Raw genomic sequence first — 18,237 nt, 5'->3', positions numbered from 1 at the left:
ACTGTCGGGTGCGCCTTCTGGCGCCTGCTCTGACTCTACGCGCGCTGTCCGCGCACTGTAGCTTCACTGTTCACTTTTGCAGACGACCGTTGGCCTTGTAGCCGTTACTCCGCTTGGCACACCGGACAGTCTGGTGCCACACTGGACAGTCCGGTGAATTATAGTGGAGTGGCATTCCCAGAAACCTGAAGCTAAGCAGTTCGAGTTGATCCACCCTGGTGCACCGGACACTGTCCGGTGGTGCACCGGATAATCCGGTGCGCCAGACCAGGGCAGCCTTCGGTTGGTTTTGCTCCTTTTTATTTGAACCTTTTGTTGGACTTTTTATTGGCTTGTGTTGAACCTTTGGCACCTATAGAACTTATAATCTAGAGCAAACTAGTTAGTCCAATTATTTGTGTTGGGCAATTCAACCACCAAAATCATTTAGGAAAAAGGTTTGAGCCTATTTCCCTTTCATCTACCATAAGTGAGAAGAGTAGACAAATAACTATGAAATCCCACATCACCACAGAGCTTGAAGCTAAATTAGACATTAACATGTCCTTGGTCCTCGGAGCCAGAAGAGTCATATGTCTTGACCACTAGACTACTAGTGATGATAATTTGTGATAAAAATATGAAGATCTTGTAGAGAACTGTTGTATCCTCTCTACTCCTGATGATTTCTTCGTATGAGAGTAGTAACATCTGTTGTTGAAGATGGATCCTAGGTGGATACCAGTATTATTTCGTTCTTGCCAAGCAGTTATCAACATTTGCTTCATCAAAAGCTAGCTATATGGTGATTTTTTCCCAGATAAAATGAATTCTTGGCCTTGTCTGTTCTATTCCAAAGCTTCTCTTTTTGCTGAATAATGAAGAGATCGAAATAATGCTATATAGAACAATTTGGTATATAATATGAGGAGAAATGTTTGCCCTGCTGGCAACACCACAAATAATTAACTATTGTTATAAGTTCTCTCTCAAAATTATTATACCTAAAAATGTTGCATAAATCAATACCCAATTTCAGATAAGTATGAGTAATTGGGTAAACTATGGGCAGTGATAAAAACGAGCTGGACTATACATCTCTGCATACAAAAATCTTTGCTTGGCAGCATTGGCCTGATGCTGTGCACTTCACTACCAATATAAACACACACATTTTTCCTATGTGCTTAAAAGCACAATGCAACCAGTGAATGTCTTTGTGAGCGTTAGACCCTGATGGTCATTTTACTTGTTGATCTGAAGTCAACTAATGGCTCCAAACGACGAATGGTATGCATGAGCCCCTGAAGGACCCTTATGGATAAAATAGTGTTGTGCATATCAGTCTAAATCTTAATGATTGACTATGCATTTGGTAGTAATAACAATAAGTTTGCAGAATTGTAACCATGAAGCAACTTGTTATTGCGTGTCTCGCTGGATGTTGAGACTAACCCTTCATGTTGAAGGACAAATATGTAGTATTCATGCCACTACATTAATCTAAGTCAAAGCTCACTGCATAAAACCCCTATCTATAATGTGCGTAAGATTTCCCAAATAAATCACCACAATAGCATACATTGCCGACAATTGTATGATTTTGGTTGGGGATTTTATCTGTATGCTTTTAGAACATCTCGGCATTAGGGGAGGAATGCCCATATAGTGTAATGCCTCAATATTCTATTAAACGCACAAAAGCCAAACTGAACCTGTCGTTCGGTGTGTACTCCTGTGTATATGGAGTTCGCCAGAAATCGTTGAGGAGTAACCATATTGGTCTGAATGCTTCTACCTGATGTAGATGTGGATATACCCGGGATTAATATCATATCCACATTTGACTTATTGGCATTTGATCTATTCTCAGGGACGCTTGCGAATATGATCCATCGACCTTAGTCAAAGCATATGTTCTGATTGCAGATTCACGTGGTCTATAATAACTCTCCTCCGATGAACTCGCCCTGCTGGTGATTTGCCTCACGAAGAGGTTCATCTTGATGATGAAGTTCCTAGCAATGCGTGCAATATCATTGTGTTGGGAATACAGAACAATGAATCTTTCGTTTTGGGAAATGATGGAGATCATTATTAAATGTGGGAGACAAATGTGTCGACACCTATCTTGCCTCTATATATTGCAAAGGGATCCAAAACAAAGTCCTAGGCATGAGTGCTTTAAGCTCTCTTATCGGGTCATTGATAAATGCAATCGAGGCTGAACCAATAATCGCAAAAATGAAAGTCGCGAGCTTGAAGTTCGGACATTTATTGGCACTATTGAAATAATGTGTGGTGAATGCGATGGTTCAAGTGGTCTTGTGAGAGATCCATCCCACATATATGTTGAATAAACATTGTTCCGCTATGTAATATATCTGGCAAATGGCATGAATTAAAATATGCAGTTAATAGGATTCTGAAGATCCACCATGAGATCCTATGAGGATTCATATCTTTGATTTATAAATATGCAACATATAAATCTTGTACCGAATAATACATTCCTGACAAATGAACACTCTCCTATGTAGAGAGAATATCTCCTAGATGAGATTATAGTTCCTTAATGGAACCTTTCCAGAAGAAATAAAGTCTGTGTTAAACACCAAAGTTTGATAATCCTTATAAAGGGATAAAGACCCATACAGACCCGAAAAGGAATAAGATGAGGTACCAAAGGACTTGAAGTTCACCGAATAAGCACATGTGCATTCCATGAGTTTTACTCATGGTAATTTCCACTAGATGTGGAATTACAGAATCCTCTAAAGCCCTGATAGCAAAAACCTATAAGGTTTAGGTGTTACTGGCAAAATATCCCCATTGTGCCAGAATGACAGACTATAACGATGTATCTAATCGATGAAAAATCTCTGATGGATTACGATCTTTGATGGACTTTTGTTACACCATCATAGATGTTGCAATGGATGAACACCTAGAGCGATGTGTTATATTTAGAATATGTACTATTGCAACTATATTATCCCCTAAGTCCTATTGAAGGATATGTTATTTGCTTTGCACAACTATGTATAAATTGTGGTGTAAGATAGAAAATGATAGCACCCCAACCTCATCCATTCTCGTTATTCCAGATGAACAATGAGACATATATCTTGAAGAATATGCTTGAGTTATGAGGGATAACGACTTTGGCAGATGTCATCGTCAGGGGGAGTGAATGCTTATATTGATCAAAATCGTGAGACAATAAATGTTATATGTTATGCCCTGAAGGCGTGAGCTTGATGATCAATATGTGAACCTTTATGGAACTTTCTATCAAATATATAGATCCAGTCGATCGAACACCATCAGTCGAAGTGGCTTATTTATGTTGATACATGCACTTACCTTGTGTATCCTAGAAGTGAGTTGAGGTGAAGTTCCTGAAATAATCCTTGCAAGGATATGCAATCCGTTTGCTAAATCTTTATGTACATATACTTCCAGAAGAAGATGTTTTGCCTTATTGATACGGTTTTGCAAGGATCAGGGGGAGCACATTTCTAAAGTTAGCCCTTGTAGAAGATTCGATAGAATCTAGATCCCAGAGGATCGAAATCTGTCCCGATGACAACTATTGTACTCTTTTTCTGTTGGTGAGTTTTCTTGAAGTTTCTCACATGAGGTTTTTAACGAGGCAACAAAGTGCAAATGCAATTTGTATCACCATGCACTCTTTCTCTACATTTTTCCCACTGGGTTTTTTCGGAGTTTTAACGAGGCATGTGTTGGTCGCAGTATTCGGGGGAGTGTTAAGTAACCCTAGTTAGGGTTTTGTGGGCAAATACCTGTTTTGCCCTTGAGGGGTCTCACATCTCTATATAAGCAACATGTACACCCCTTCATATGATAGAGAAGAGAAAGAATCCAAAGTCCCAACCCTACATCGTTTCTCATGTGTTTCCTCTGTCGTGCTTCTGGGAAGGGATACGGGTCTTCCACTACTTCTTGCGCCTAATCTGCTGACGGGAGAGAATGGTGCGGATCTGGTGATCCGTGGTAATGTAGTTCTCAACAACTTTAACATCAGGTGTAGGCATGGGAATAGGCAATTCCCCCGTCGGGAATAACGCCCCATCCATGCCCCGCGAGCCGCGACGAAAATATTTTTCTGCGGATTCCACGACGTTTGCAGGAGATATCTCTTTCCTAGCCCGTTCCCCACGGTGATCTCCGCTTAAATTATAATTACAATATACTTTCTTTATTATTAGTGCACAACATTATCATTTATACACATTGTTAGATATAAAAAATTCTTACATATACATCAAAATAAACATATTTGTACAATGAGTGATCTCTTGACAAGATAATTATTTCTCTTTATTATTAACTATCTAATGAAAATATCGTCACGTGTAAGTTTAACGGTCCCCGCGATGGTCGGGCCGTCCCCGTTTACCCGTCAAAGAAGAATTTTTCCTGTTTAAATTCCCGTGGAAGAAGAAACTTCTCTATCCCCATCATCTAATGGATGAATTCCCGTCGGTGAATTGGGAATCAGGGCCCATTGCTCCTTTGCCATCTCTAATCTGGACATCTGGTGAGTAAAGGAGCAGGAGAGGAGTTGAAGCAATCGAGAGCCGAACACGTGAGCTCCGGTGAAGTATCCAGTGCGTCACCTTCATCTTCATACGAACTAGCGCTATCATTTCTTACAAAACGAGCTTAAGAATTGTTTGGCTAGGGAGGGATTGAAAGGAAATGGAGGAGATTAATCCCTCCTAGTTAAAATTAAACAGTAGAGGATTTTTTTAATCTATGGTCCTCTTGCAACCGAACGGGCCTTAAACGGGTAGAGAAACCTGATTAATTTATAAGCAAGTGGAATAGAGGTACTGAGGTGGAATGTTGTAGATGAGGGTGAGTACTTAGTGGAGAAGAGAAGAAAGAAAAAGAGGAACTGAGTGCAAGATTGCAGCCAGATTATGCGTAAACACCAAAAAAAAAACTTTGTGAGAGAGAAGTGAAACCAAGCGAGCCAACTACGAGTGAACTCAGTTAAAAGCTGTATCATTAATGACTAGATGTATGCCCGTGCGTTGCAACGGGAGTACGCTAGGATGAGCATCGATACATATCTGATCGGATCTTATATTTTTTTGGAGGTCTGGAGAAAGTTTGCTCGGAAGCCAAACATGTTAAGATCTTAACATGAGTTACCCTTGTGCCCCATCAGCACACTGTTCCACGCTTGTATGAGTCTTGCTAATTTGCATGTCTCGTGCATAGTCTCTATAATATACAGAATCTGTGTGACAAACATTATCAATATCACATAAACTATTTTAAAGAGTCAATATAGAATTTTTAATAATAGGCAAATATGTCGACAACCGTACATTAATCTAATCCTTTTTAGCGATATTAATAAGTCGTTGTTGTATGTTTGTAGGGATGGCATAGCGGCATGAATTGTCCTTGTAACTTAACAGATCAATTACAAAGTTCCTTCGAAGAATCTTTGCATCCTACACATAAAAACATAAGAGAACAAAATGTCAAATTTATATTATGTAACTGAAATGTATGTTTGAACATGAAACAAACGTACTCCACTCACCCTATTAAATTTCATTCGTCTAGTACTCCCCCACATAACCATAGCTTGTAGAACGAAGTAGCTGGTATTACTATCAGACTCATGTGCTGTGACCCGACATACTGAGTTACGACGGTGTTGTGGCCCGATAGAGCTCATCGTATGTGTGGATGCCCCACCGGCATGTGTCGGTGTTCTGGTTAAAACATCAGACTGCTTTGATTTGAGAATGGGCACGATTTTACACAATGAGCTTTAGACAGCCTATCGTTCAACGGTGTCCGCACCAATCACCACTGTGACATTGATAGCCGCCAACATGAGAACTCGATCAGATAAAGCATTGCTCGTATAACTGACTGCACACCCATTCGTTTGTTTACTGCTAGCTAGAAGTATTCAAATTCAGTCTAAATCATGTAAATATTCGTTATCGTTTTTTTGCGGGTTACATCTGCATTGCTCAGCAAGTAAATATTCAAATTCCGTCTGACGACAGTCGAAAGAGAAAACCTCACATGGCAATCGGAGAGGAGAAAACCAATCAACTGAAGACGAGTACTTCTGCTTGGGATCAGAAGGAAAATAGAGATGGTTGTCAGTCACTGAAACACAGACCAATCTTTTCTTCATCACATCCAGCGCAGACTCAGACAACAAAAAGAAAACAGAAACGAAAAACGAGAGCAACAGATGCATTGAGTCATAGACACATTCAGATTTACCACAGAGATATTGGTAGCCGCCCACATGAGAAGTCCAACTCCGATATGCCAACCTACTGCCGCACAACCAGCGGGTGTGAAGATAAAGCAATAACACCATCGAGCTTAATCAGATAAAGCATTGCCCATTTAACGAATTGCACACCCATTCGTTTGTTTACTGCAAGCTAGAAATATTCAAATTCAAAAGCATGTAAATATCCATCACCAAAAAAAGTTCAGATGGTTATGTTTTTGTTTTTTGCGAGTTACATCTGCATTACTCAGTTATATGGATGATCTTCTTATTGATGCCAGAAACATCTCCAAAGTCTGACATGCGAAGTATGTTCATAATTCATCACCACAAATCGCCCGCAATTTGCAATCGAAATGGAGTAAACATTATGAGTGAAAAAGTTAACAAATGAAGCACATAAAGAGAAAAACCTATCAACTGAAGGCGAGTACTTCTGCTTGGGATCAGAAGGAAAATATGGATGGCTGTCGGTCACTGAAAATCAGAAACACGGACCAATCTTTTCTTCATCACATCCAATGCGGATTCAGACAACAAAAAGAAATCAGAAACGAAAAATGACCGCAACAAAAGCATTTGCAATGGCAGTGGTTTGCGGCGGGCGTATCGTGGCTTGCGGGGTTCACGGCGGCGGACGTTCGCTACGGCGGGCGGGGTTCGCGGCAGGTCGCGGCGGGCGTATCACGGTTGGCGGTGGGCTGTTCGCGGCATTTGCGGAGTGGTCGCGACGGGCGCGGTTCGCGGCGGGATCGGACGGGCGGGGGTCGCGGCGGGATCGGGCGGGCAGTTGGTGGCGGGCGGGGGTCGTGGCGGGTGGTTGCCGGCGGGGGCAGTCTACAGTAACGTCTTAATAGTTAGTACAGAAAAGCATTGCCCATTTAACGGATTGCACACCCATTCGTTTGTTTACTGCAAGCTAGAAATATTCAAATTCAAAAGCATGTAAATATCCATCACCAAAAAAAGTTCAGATGGTTATGTTTTTGTTTTTTGCGAGTTACATCTGCATTACTCAGTTATATGAATGATCTTCTTATTGATGCCAGAAACATCTCCAAAGTCTGACATGCGAAGTATGTTCATAATTCATCACCACAAATCGCCCGCAATTCGCAATCGAAATGGCGTAAACATTCCGAGTGAAAAAGTTAACAAATGAAGCACATAAAGAGAAAAACCTATCAACTGAAGGCGAGTACTTCTGCTTGGGATCAGAAGGAAAATATGGATGGCTGTCAGTCACTGAAAATAAAAAACACGGACCAATCTTTTCTTCATCACTTCTAACGCGGATTCAGACAACAAAAAGAAATCAGAAACCAAAAATGACCGCAACAAAAGCATTTGCAATGGCAGTGGTTTGCGGCGGGCGTATCGTGGCTTGCGGGGTTCACGGCGGCGGGCGTTCGCTACGGCGGGCGGGGTTCGCGGCAGGTCGCGGCGGGCGTATCACGGTTGGCGGTGGGCTGTTCGCGGCTGTAAGGAAAAATGGACCCCGGGCCATTTGGCTAAATGAGTTTTGGTGTTTGATGATTAACACAACCTGTGAACTAATGTGTTTGCTAGTGTTTATGTTTATAGTTCACAGGATGCGAAGAGGATTGGACTAAGACACTGAGGATGCAACACCTCAAATGAAGACATAAAAAGAGCTTAGAAGTCCAAGACTCAAGACCAAAGGAGCCCAAGAATAAAATACAGAAGACCTAGAAGATGGGCTGTCATTTGGCGCACCGGTGGCACACAGTTGGCTCACCGGTGGCGCACAGTTGGCGCATCGGTGGCACACAGTTGGCTCACTGGTGGCACACAGTTAGCGCACCGGTGGCACACAGTTGGCTCACCGGTGGCACACAGTTGGCGCACAGGACATCCAACAGAGTTTTCTGAGAGAAGGCACCGGACTGTCCGGTGTGCACCGGACTGTCACTATTCACTGTCCGGTGCACCTAACGGCTAGCTCAGAACTAGCCGTTGGCTGCACAGCGTTGGCGCACTGTTGGTGCACCGTTGGCTCACCGTTGGCGCACTGTTGGCACACAGTTGGCGCACCGTTGGCTGACAGGACTGTCCGGTGTGTCAGAACTAGCCGTTGGCTGCACAGCGTTGGCACACTGTTGGCGCACCGTTGGCGCACCGTTGGCTCACCGTTGGCGCACTGTTGGCACACAGTTGGCGCACCGTTGGCTGACAGGACTGTCCGGTGTGCCACCCTTACAACAGTCTGCTTTCCAACGGCTAGTTGAGTTGGGGCCTATATATACTTCATCCAATCAACCATTTGAAGGTGTGGGAGCCCAAGCAACATACCAAGGCATATTGTAGACATTTCCAAGTGCTCAAACACCCAAGTGCTTAATAGAATCACTCGGTGATTAGCGTAGGTGCTTTGCGAAGTGCTTAGGTTAGTTAGACCGCATTAGCGCTTGCTCTAGGTGAATCCTAGTTAGTTGAGTGAGTTTAGACAAACCACACAACCCCTCGGCTCTTGCGTGGGCCGTTGTAATTGTATCGAGTGGGGCGAGAGTCTTGCGAGACCGTGACAACCGTGTTTGTGTCACGGCCGCCACCGTGTATCGGAGGGAACGAGGCCCGCGGCGTTTCGGCCGGAAGCTCGATAGTGGAGACGGTGGGGAGCGTCCGAGAGGAGCCGGAAGCGGAGCACCACTTGCGCGTGGAGAAGGCCCGTGGCTCTCTACGGAGTTACTCGACCGAGGTGCTTGGCCCTCGCGTGGGCTTCCCTTTGCGTAGGGGCACCAACGAGGATTAGTCGGGACCTTGCGTGGTTCCGGATACCTCGGTAAAAATACCGGCATCATCCACAAGAGTTTGCTTCTCTACTTTTCTCTTTAAGTTTCCGCATTTATATTAAGCATTTAAGTTTCAATCTTGTATACATACTTATTTAGTGTAGATTGAAACTTAGCCATTGCGGTAGAGATAGCAACACTTAGACAAAACCTAGTTTGCACTTTCTAGTTTGATTATTTGCATAGGTTTTGCTCTAGGGATTTAATTGTGGCCTAGTTTAGTTAAAGTTTTAGAAGTCCTAATTCACCCCCCCCCCCCCCTCTTAGGCGTCACCCGTTTCCTACAAGTGGTATCGGAGCCTGGTTTGGCTCATTTGAAACACTTTAGCTTCACCGCTAAAAGAGCCGACGCTTTTTGGAGGAAGGGATGGATACCCATAGGCCACCACACTTCGACGGCACTAACTTCCCATATTATAGTGCTAGAATGGCTTGTTACCTAGAGGATGTTGATCTAGGTGTTTGGAGAGTCACTCGTGACGGGATGAAACCCCTCAAGAATCCTGAGAAACCCACCACGAGTGAGGAAAAAGAAATTCATTTAAATGCTAGAGCCAAAAATTGCTTGTATGAATCTCTTAGCATGGATATTTTTAATCAAGTATTTACCTTAAAAACTGCTAATGAGATTTGGCTAAAATTGCATGAGCTCCATGACGGCACATCCAATGTCCGTGAGCAAAAACATTGCCTTGTCTTAAATGATTATAATTCTTTTGCTATGAAAGATGATGAGCTTGTTAGAGACATGTATTCTCGTTTGAATCTAATTATCAATGAGCTCAATTCGATTGGCATTAATAAGCTAGGTGATGCGGACATTGTGAGGAAGATTATTTCCCTGCTACCACAACAAAGATATGGGAGCATCATCACCATCCTTCACAACATGGAGGACTTGAGCAACATGACCCCGACCATTGTGATTGGGAAAATCGTGGCTTTTGAGATGTCGCGAAAAATGAGTCGGGGAGAGAAGCCAACATCCTCAAGACCATATGCTTTTGCATGTGATGAAAGGAAGGGCAAAAAGAAGGCTCCCACTCCAAGTTCCTCAAGTGAAGAAGAGGAAGAAGAAGAAAGTGATGATGATGAAGATAATCAACCATGCACATCATCCTCCGAGGACGAAGAAACAATCCGACGCATCGGAAAGGTAATGAGGATGATCCGCAAGATTAATCTAATGGGTGTGCCCCTGCAGGTTGAGGATCTTCTCTTTAACATTGACAGGAAAAAGCAAATGAAGAGAGGATGCTTCGCATGTGGGGAGAAGGGCCACTTCAGGGACAACTGTCCAAATATGGCCAAACCCAAAAAGGAGAGGAGCAAAGGCAAGGCGCTAACAAGTGTTAGAACTTGGAATGATTCTTCAAGTGAAGATGAACCTCCAAGGACGCGTAGCCACCGGTCCTCATCACGCTCATCACGGTCATCACACAAATGCCTTATGGCAAGAGGTAACAAAAGCATTTCATCTTCTAGTGATGAAAGTAGTAGTGATGATGAAGGTGAGGGAAAGCCCTCTGTAGATGAGCTTGCGGAAGCCGTAGAATTTTTCCAGGATGTTTGCACTAAGCAAAAAGCTCAACTTAAAACTTTGAAAAATAAGTTGATTAGCTCCCAAAATGATTATAAAGGTTTGCTAGAAAAATTTGAAACTTTTGCAAACTTAAATAGTGAGCTGTCAACTAAAATTGAGCTATTAGAATCTAGTGCTCCATCCACTGCTACCGATGATAGCCTTATTAAAAAGAATGAAAAACTTAAGGCTAAGTTAGCTAGCTCCCAAGAAGCTATTGAAAATTTGCTAGAGAAAATGGAAATTCTTAGCATACACAATAATGAGCTAACTACTAAGCTAGAAAATATTGGTAGCACCCCAGCAGCATCTTTAGTTGAAATACCTGAAATAATTAAGAAACATGCTTCTACTTCCTGCTTTGATTTAATTGATGATTCTAACTCCTGCAACCAAGTCGTTGTTGAGAATATTGTTGTAGAGACATGTTCGGATGAGGTTGCAAAGGAAAATGAACAATTAAAGCAAGAAGTGGCTCGCCTTGGAAAGGCTTTGTATGACAAGAAAGGCAAAGCCAAACAAATCCGACCTCCACAGGATAACACCACTGCGGGAGTGAACAAGCCTGTAGAGGGAGAAACTGTGATTTGTAGGCTATGCCACATGGAAGGCCACAAGTCTTTCCAATGCAAGGTGATGACCGGGGATAATCAAAGGGAAAAGCTCAAGCAAAAGCCATCAAGCAAAATCTCCAGCACCTACATCAAAAAAGTGAACAAAAAGGATGCTACACCATATTTGATCAAGAAGAAAAAGAATGGAAAGGTGATAGCAATCAAGGCCAACAAGCAAGGCAACAAAGGAAAGGGGGCCAAACGCATCTGGGTGCCAAAGGAAATAATTTCAACCATGAAAAGCACCAAGAAGGTTTGGATCCCGAAATGGAAGTGAGTGGACCGAAGGTCTGCGGGAAATTTGGAGACTTGGCAAAGTTGGGATGTATATCATGGGATACATCATATTGGATCAAGTTTATTGCCAAGTGGGTTAGTGAAAATTTTGGACCCAAATTTCCCACCCATGACTAAGGTAACTAGATTTATTGTATCTCTTGTTTTTAGATATGCGTATCTATTTACCTTGTATCTAGTTTACCTTTCTTGCCTAGTATTACATTTGTTATTTACCTTTGTTTTAAATTATGCATACTAGGTGAATCATATGGTAGGATTGTTTGTATTCAATTCATACACTTAAGCAAACCTACATGGCTTAAAATATTTATTTAAGCACGGCACATAGCTTCTATATCACTCCATAGTAAATGATGCATCAATTGAAAATTTTGATTTTTACAAGTTGTATCATTTAACTTATATGTGCCAAAGTTCGGATTATAGATAATTTGCCCCTCTTGATATCAAATCAAAGTGCATGTCTCCAACAAGTATTCAAAACTTGTATGCACATCTTCAGGGGGAGGTTACTCTATAATCTAATACTTTGAGACTAACACCTTTTCAAGTCTATTTCATGTGATAGTCTCATTGTAAGGAAAATGAGGTCCCCGGAGAAAGACAACAATCTTCCACTGCAAAATCTCCAAGAACTCTCATGTCTCTCAAGCTCGCCATTGAATTTCAATCGGTATCTTTTGAGAGTACATCTAGTATCATTTACATGTCTTCTCCAATATTTGATTAGACTATATTTCATATCATATACTTCCATGTTGCTAAAAATGCATATATTGTTAACTCATATTTTGTTACCTATGCATAAGGGAAGTTAGTCTATTCAAATCATGACTTGCACCTCCATTTCTCACATGCTTTTTCCTAAGTAGAAGATCTCTATCAGGGGGAGCTTTTCTTCATCTCTAAAGGGGGAGAAAAACTCTTTCTAAAGGAGAATACTCATTTAGGGGGAGTAATCTTTTGAGGACAAGCTTTTATTTACTTCCTACATGCTTTTAATGTCTTCCTTTTCGGTGGTTGATGCCAAAGGGGGAGAAGTTTAGGGACCAAAGCAATGAAAACTATATCAAACAGCAAACACCACAAATTTAAAATTTTATATCTACAAATGGTATTTCAAGTGGTTTTGGTTATTTGGTCCTAAAATAGGAAGTAAGTGAATTATGGAGTTAGGGGGAGGCTTAAGTCCATAATATCACTAAGTGGGGATAAAACATGCATCCTAGCAAGTAGATTGCATATTTTCATTCAAATGTTTGTTATATTTGCTTGCTTTGGTTGTGTTGTCATCAATCACCAAAAAGGGGGAGATTGTAAGGAAAAATGGACCCCGGGCCATTTGGCTAAATGAGTTTTGGTGTTTGATGATTAACACAACCTGTGAACTAATGTGTTTGCTAGTGTTTATGTTTATAGTTCACAGGATGCGAAGAGGATTGGACTAAGGCACTGAGGATGCAACACCTCAAATGAAGACATAAAAAGAGCTTAGAAGTCCAAGACTCAAGACCAAAGGAGCCCAAGAATAAAATACAGAAGACCTAGAAGATGGGCTGTCACCTGGCGCACCGGTGGCACACAGTTGGCTCACCGGTGGCGCACAGTTGGCGCACCGGTGGCACACAGTTGGCGCACCGGTGGCACACAGTTGGCTCACCGGTGGCACACAGTTGGCGCACAGGACATCCAACAGAGTTTTCTGAGAGAAGGCACCGGACTGTCCGGTGTGGACCGGACAGTCACTATTCACTGTCCGGTGCACCTAACGACTAGCTCAGAACTAGCCGTTGGCTGCACAGCGTTGGCGCACTGTTGGCGCACCGTTGGCTCACCGTTGGCGCACTGTTGGCACACAGTTGGCGCACCGTTGGCTGACAGGACTGTCCGGTGTGTCAGAACTAGCCGTTGGCTGCACAGCGTTGGCACACTGTTGGCGCACCGTTGGCGCACCGTTGGCTCACCGTTGGCGCACTGTTGGCACACAGTTGGCGCACCGTTGGCTGACAGGACTGTCCGGTGTGCCACCCTTACAACAGTCTGCTTTCCAACGGCTAGTTGAGTTGGGGCCTATATATACTTCATCCAATCAACCATTTGAAGGTGTGGGAGCCCAAGCAACATACCAAGGCATATTGTAGACATTTCCAAGTGCTCAAACACCCAAGTGCTTAATAGAATCACTCAGTGATTAGCGTAGGTGCTTTGCGAAGTGCTTAGGTTAGTTAGACCGCATTAGCGCTTGCTCTAGGTGAATCCTAGTTAGTTGAGTGAGTTTAGACAAACCACACAACCCCTCGGCTCTTGCGCGGGCCGTTGTAATTGTATCGAGTGGGGCGAGAGTCTTGCGAGACCGTGACAACCGTGTTTGTGTCACGGCCGCCACCGTGTATCGGAGGGAACGAGGCCCGCGGCGTTTCGGCCGGAAGCTCGATAGTGGAGACGGTGGGGAGCGTCCGAGAGGAGCCGGAAGCGGAGCACCACTTGCGCGTGGAGAAGGCCCGTGGCTCTCTACGGAGTTACTCGACCGAGGTGCTTGGCCCTCGCGTGGGCTTCCCTTTGCGTAGGGGCACCAACGAGGATTAGTCGGGACCTTGCGTGGTTCCGGATACCTCGGTAAAAATACCGGCGTCATCCACAAGAGTTTGCTTCTCTACTTTTCTCCTTAAGTTTCCGCATTTATATTAAGCATTTAAGTTTCAATCTTGTATACATACTTATTTAGTGTAGATTGAAACTTAGCCATTGCGGTAGAGATAGCAACACTTAGACAAAACCTAGTTTGCACTTTCTAGTTTGATTATTTGCATAGGTTTTGCTCTAGGGATTTAATTGTGGCCTAGTTTAGTTAAAGTTTTAGAAGTCCTAATTCACCCCCCCCCTCTTAGGCGTCACCCGTTTCCTACAGCGGCATTTGCGGAGTGGTCGCGACGGGCGCGGTTCGCGGCAGGATCGGGCGGGCGGGGGTCGCGGCGGGATCGGGCGGGCAGTTGGTGGCGGGCGGGGGTCGCGGCGTACGGGTCGTGGCGGGATCAGGCGGGTGGTTGCCGGCGGGGGCAGTCTACAGCAACGTCTTAATAGTTAGTACAGATTAATTGTCCATCTGAAAATTTGTTTTTAGGCTATCTGCAGTGGTTTTCTCTAAATTTGTCCTCTCTATATCCCACTTTTGTGTCACCTAGATTCCACCATCTACTTTTTAATATTCCGTAACGGTTCCTCCTATATTCTTTCTCTATACCCCACTACAACCATAAAATATTATTATTCAATGCTATTCATCAGTTATTACTATTTTCCTTCAACTATTAAAAAAATTGATGTACACGTGAGCGGAGAAAGAGGAGTCAGTGTCCTCATGCTGTCTGTGGCGGAATCTTATTCACCTCTGCCGGCTGGGGGCCTTGTAGAGGTGCCGCTGCAGCCGTGGGGGGGCTCGTGTAGCCGCGAGATTGAGGGGGAGGAGGCGGCATAACGGGAACCGGTGCAGTTAGCCTTAGCCGCCCTACTCTTCGTTCTTTTTTTTTTGCTTCTGTTCTCTAGTTCATCTTGACTCCTCAAATTTGGGTGTGGGGGGGGGGGGGGGGGGGAATCAAATCTAGCTATAAATTTTTTCCAGAAAAAATAATACAAAAGAACTAGGTCGCCCCAGGTCACACAACTCACAAAACATGTAGTAGCCCATGGGCCGTGGCGAGCTCGATAACGTATCCGCTGTCCTATCCAGCGCCAAGAAACCTTGTTAAACTTTCAGAAAAAAAATCTAGCACTAGGATTGCATGGTTCTACGACACCCCTCATCACCTCTAGATAGATTCTTGCTTCCCTACTTGATCACTAGGACACATAATCCCTTGCTAAAAGCAAAATCGACGAAAACTGCTTCGATTTTACACGGATGGGCCCTCCGGAGAGGCCGCAAAACGTTCAGGCTCCAGGTCCAGGGTGCGTTCAGCACTCAGCTGCGGCTCTCGCTGCCCTCAGCTGCAAAAGCGAGAGCAAATGCAAGGGATCATCAGACAAGGCAAACATTTTTTTTTCTGGCTACAGCATCACTATCACAAAAAAAAAAAAACAGATTTCGGCGCGGCGTCACCCAACCCACCGACGACGGGCTCAGGTCGGAGCTCTTCAGCACGCGCAGACGCCTAGCGGTGGCGACGAACATCCTGGAAAGCGCACGAAAAACTGGGTCGGTCGACGGCCAGTAAACAGAGCAGAGCAAGGCGCGCGTTGACGACTGCAAAGAGAGGAAGAGAGAAATGGTCTGGTGATTGGTGAACTCACGGCCACGGCACGTCCCCGACCAGCATCTGGTCGCCCTCGTCGTCCTCGTACACCAGCGTGTGCTCGCCGCCGCCGCCGCCGCTCAGGATACCCGCGACAGCCTGCTGCTCCCCGCCTGGCCCCGCCGCTTGAGCTGGCAGCAAGCAGATGCACGTCGACCGTCGTCGTCAGTTCATACATATGGCACTCGCACGGTGGTGTGGTGTGGTGATGCCGATGCGCGCGCGCGCGCACGCACCAGCGAAGAGGCCGCGGAAGAGGCTGTCAACGGCGGCGGAGAGCGTGTCGTAGCCGGCGTGCGCCGCCAGGTCGAGCTTACGGCCGATGGGGACGCCGTCCATGTTGACCTTGACGAACAGGCCCTTGTTGCCGCCGTCGGCGCTCGCGGCGGGCTCCTTGCCTCCGTGGCTCGACGGCTTGGAGGACGACGTGGCGAGGTTCCGCCGGAACGCGCGCACCGGCGGCCATCCCACGACCGGAGCAGCTGCCGCCGGCCTGAAGATTTGAAATCCATTCATGTAGTTCAGACACCGTTAGAACAGTAGCTTCTACTCATCAACTAAACAGAGGAGCAGGAATCCTTCCGCCCCGCGCGTCTTTTTTTTTTTTGATCTGGATTCCGTTTCAGAAGAAGAAAGGAGGAGGCAACCAAAGGCAGAACATGCAGTATTGTACTCCGTATTGCAGTAACAGGCGGCGGCGAGACAGAATGAAAGATTCATCGGTTACCTCGCCTTGAAGCCGTCGCTTCCTTTCGCTCGAGCAGCAGCGGGAGGAGGAGGAGGAGGAGCAGCAGCAGAACCCCGGCTCGCTTTCTCCTCGAAACCTGAAACCGCCAGGCGAACACAGAACGCAACGATCGTTTTCATTGAAAGTTTCAAACCATGCCATGGAACTCGTTCCTGATCAGGCAGAGCACGTGAAGGATGCGGCGGCACCTGCGGCTTGGTCTGGCGACCCGGAGAAGTAGCCCGGAAGGCCCAGGCTGAGCTCAAGGCCGCTGCCTTCCTCGTCATCGCCGAAGCGGGCATTCCAAGCCATCTTCCTGCTTCCTTCCTCACTACTTTCTGCCTCTCTCTCACACACACAGGCTGCCTCCCCCTCTTCCTGCTTCCTCCCCTCCTATCTACACCATGGGGACGCAGACGCAGCTGTGCTCGAACAGTCAAGTCGCAGCACCAGCACATGCACAGCAACCGCTCTCTGAAACTGAAACGGAGCGCGCTCAGCTCAGAGCCTCAGAGTCTCATACACAGGCTGCCCGCTGGCAGGAGGCATATATAGGTGGGATGCGTGGGTTGGTCACTTGGTTGGACGGACGGATGGGTGACAGGATCACAGGAAGGGAAGCAATAGGCTGCGGCGGCAACTGCGAAGAGAAGAGGGGAGAGAGAGCACAGAGCACGCAGGCAGAACTCCAGCAGTGTCAGCACTCAGCAGCAGCCGGTCGCTGCGCCCGAGGAGCAGGCAGGAAAGCTGTGCTGATCTTGTGACACGGGACAAATTTTTGAGAGGCGACGAGTAGAGATGCCAATGGTTTGATAAGTTTTATACCCGCGAGCATATACGGGTAACCCAACGAGTAATTTTTTTTATGAGTACGGGTATAGAATGGTACTACCCGATGGGTATGCACCCGTTGTCATCCCTAGGAGCGAGAGCGGTGATGGCAAGAGATTCGCGGGCGTAGCAGCATCATTGCTTTTGCTGATGCTGCCTCTCAAGCCACTCTCTCTCTCTCTCCCTCTCCCTCATGATTTTTTTCTCGTTGCGAGGCCAGCTGTGCAACGCCGTACAATGGAAGGACTCGTTGGGACAATACCAATTTCAACGGTTTTGCTTCGACATCCCTTAAAAATGTGGATCTTTGGCTATCTTCGATGGATCGTGTAAAATAGAAGACGTGACATTGTAGATAATATGCAGAGTCAAGTTTAAATAGGGTTGTGATAGGGGAGCTACTGAAGATAGCCTTACGTCAACAATCCCATCGACGAACGTTCCTTTACAACACCCTTTGGACCAATGCTCATATCGCTCTCCCAAACTAGGTGACGATTGTCGGTTGGAGTGCACGCTACTAAGGCAAACCAACAATGTTTACTTGCACACAAGAGTGGCAACAAAGGAAGAGGAGGGAGACCGGAGGACTCTAGGCGACGGGAGGAGAGAGATCTGAGGATGGGAGACAACGGTGGAGGAGTAGCTGGGTTCAGTCTCTAGCCAGATCGTCTCCAAAAACGGTCGTAACGCACCACCACTGCAGGGAGCACAAGAGGAGTAGGGGGAGGAGGAAGGCGTCGCGGGAGGAGTAGCTCGGTTCAGTCACCCGAGATCTTCGCCATCAAGGGTTGAAAC

The 18,237-nt window shown here is 45.4% G+C and overlaps 1 protein-coding gene and 2 non-coding genes across 3 annotated transcripts; all 3 read right to left on the bottom strand.

Moving 5' to 3' along the window:
- Positions 1–6,523: 6,523 nt before the first annotated feature.
- LOC111590001 (small nucleolar RNA R64/Z200 family) lies at positions 6,524–6,619 on the bottom strand. Its single transcript, XR_004852299.1, has one exon. It is a non-coding gene; the product is annotated as a small nucleolar RNA R64/Z200 family (small nucleolar RNA).
- A 672-nt stretch (positions 6,620–7,291) lies between these two features.
- LOC111590000 (small nucleolar RNA R64/Z200 family) lies at positions 7,292–7,387 on the bottom strand. The gene has a single exon (XR_004852298.1). It is a non-coding gene; the product is annotated as a small nucleolar RNA R64/Z200 family (small nucleolar RNA).
- Positions 7,388–14,885: 7,498 nt separating this feature from the next.
- LOC100279375 (uncharacterized) lies at positions 14,886–17,108 on the bottom strand. Its single transcript, NM_001152391.1, is given in 6 exon segments — positions 14,886–15,576; positions 15,698–15,761; positions 15,880–16,012; positions 16,118–16,374; positions 16,609–16,705; positions 16,818–17,108. Coding segments are annotated over 6 exon segments (687 nt in total). The 5' UTR covers positions 16,921–17,108; the 3' UTR covers positions 14,886–15,543.
- Positions 17,109–18,237: the final 1,129 nt, after the last annotated feature.

Source organism: Zea mays, chromosome 8 (assembly GCF_902167145.1).
Source record: "Zea mays cultivar B73 chromosome 8, Zm-B73-REFERENCE-NAM-5.0, whole genome shotgun sequence".
NCBI lineage: Eukaryota > Viridiplantae > Streptophyta > Magnoliopsida > Poales > Poaceae > Zea > Zea mays.
Note: the sequence above shows the minus strand (reverse complement) of the source record. Positions and strands in the feature narration are given on the sequence as shown.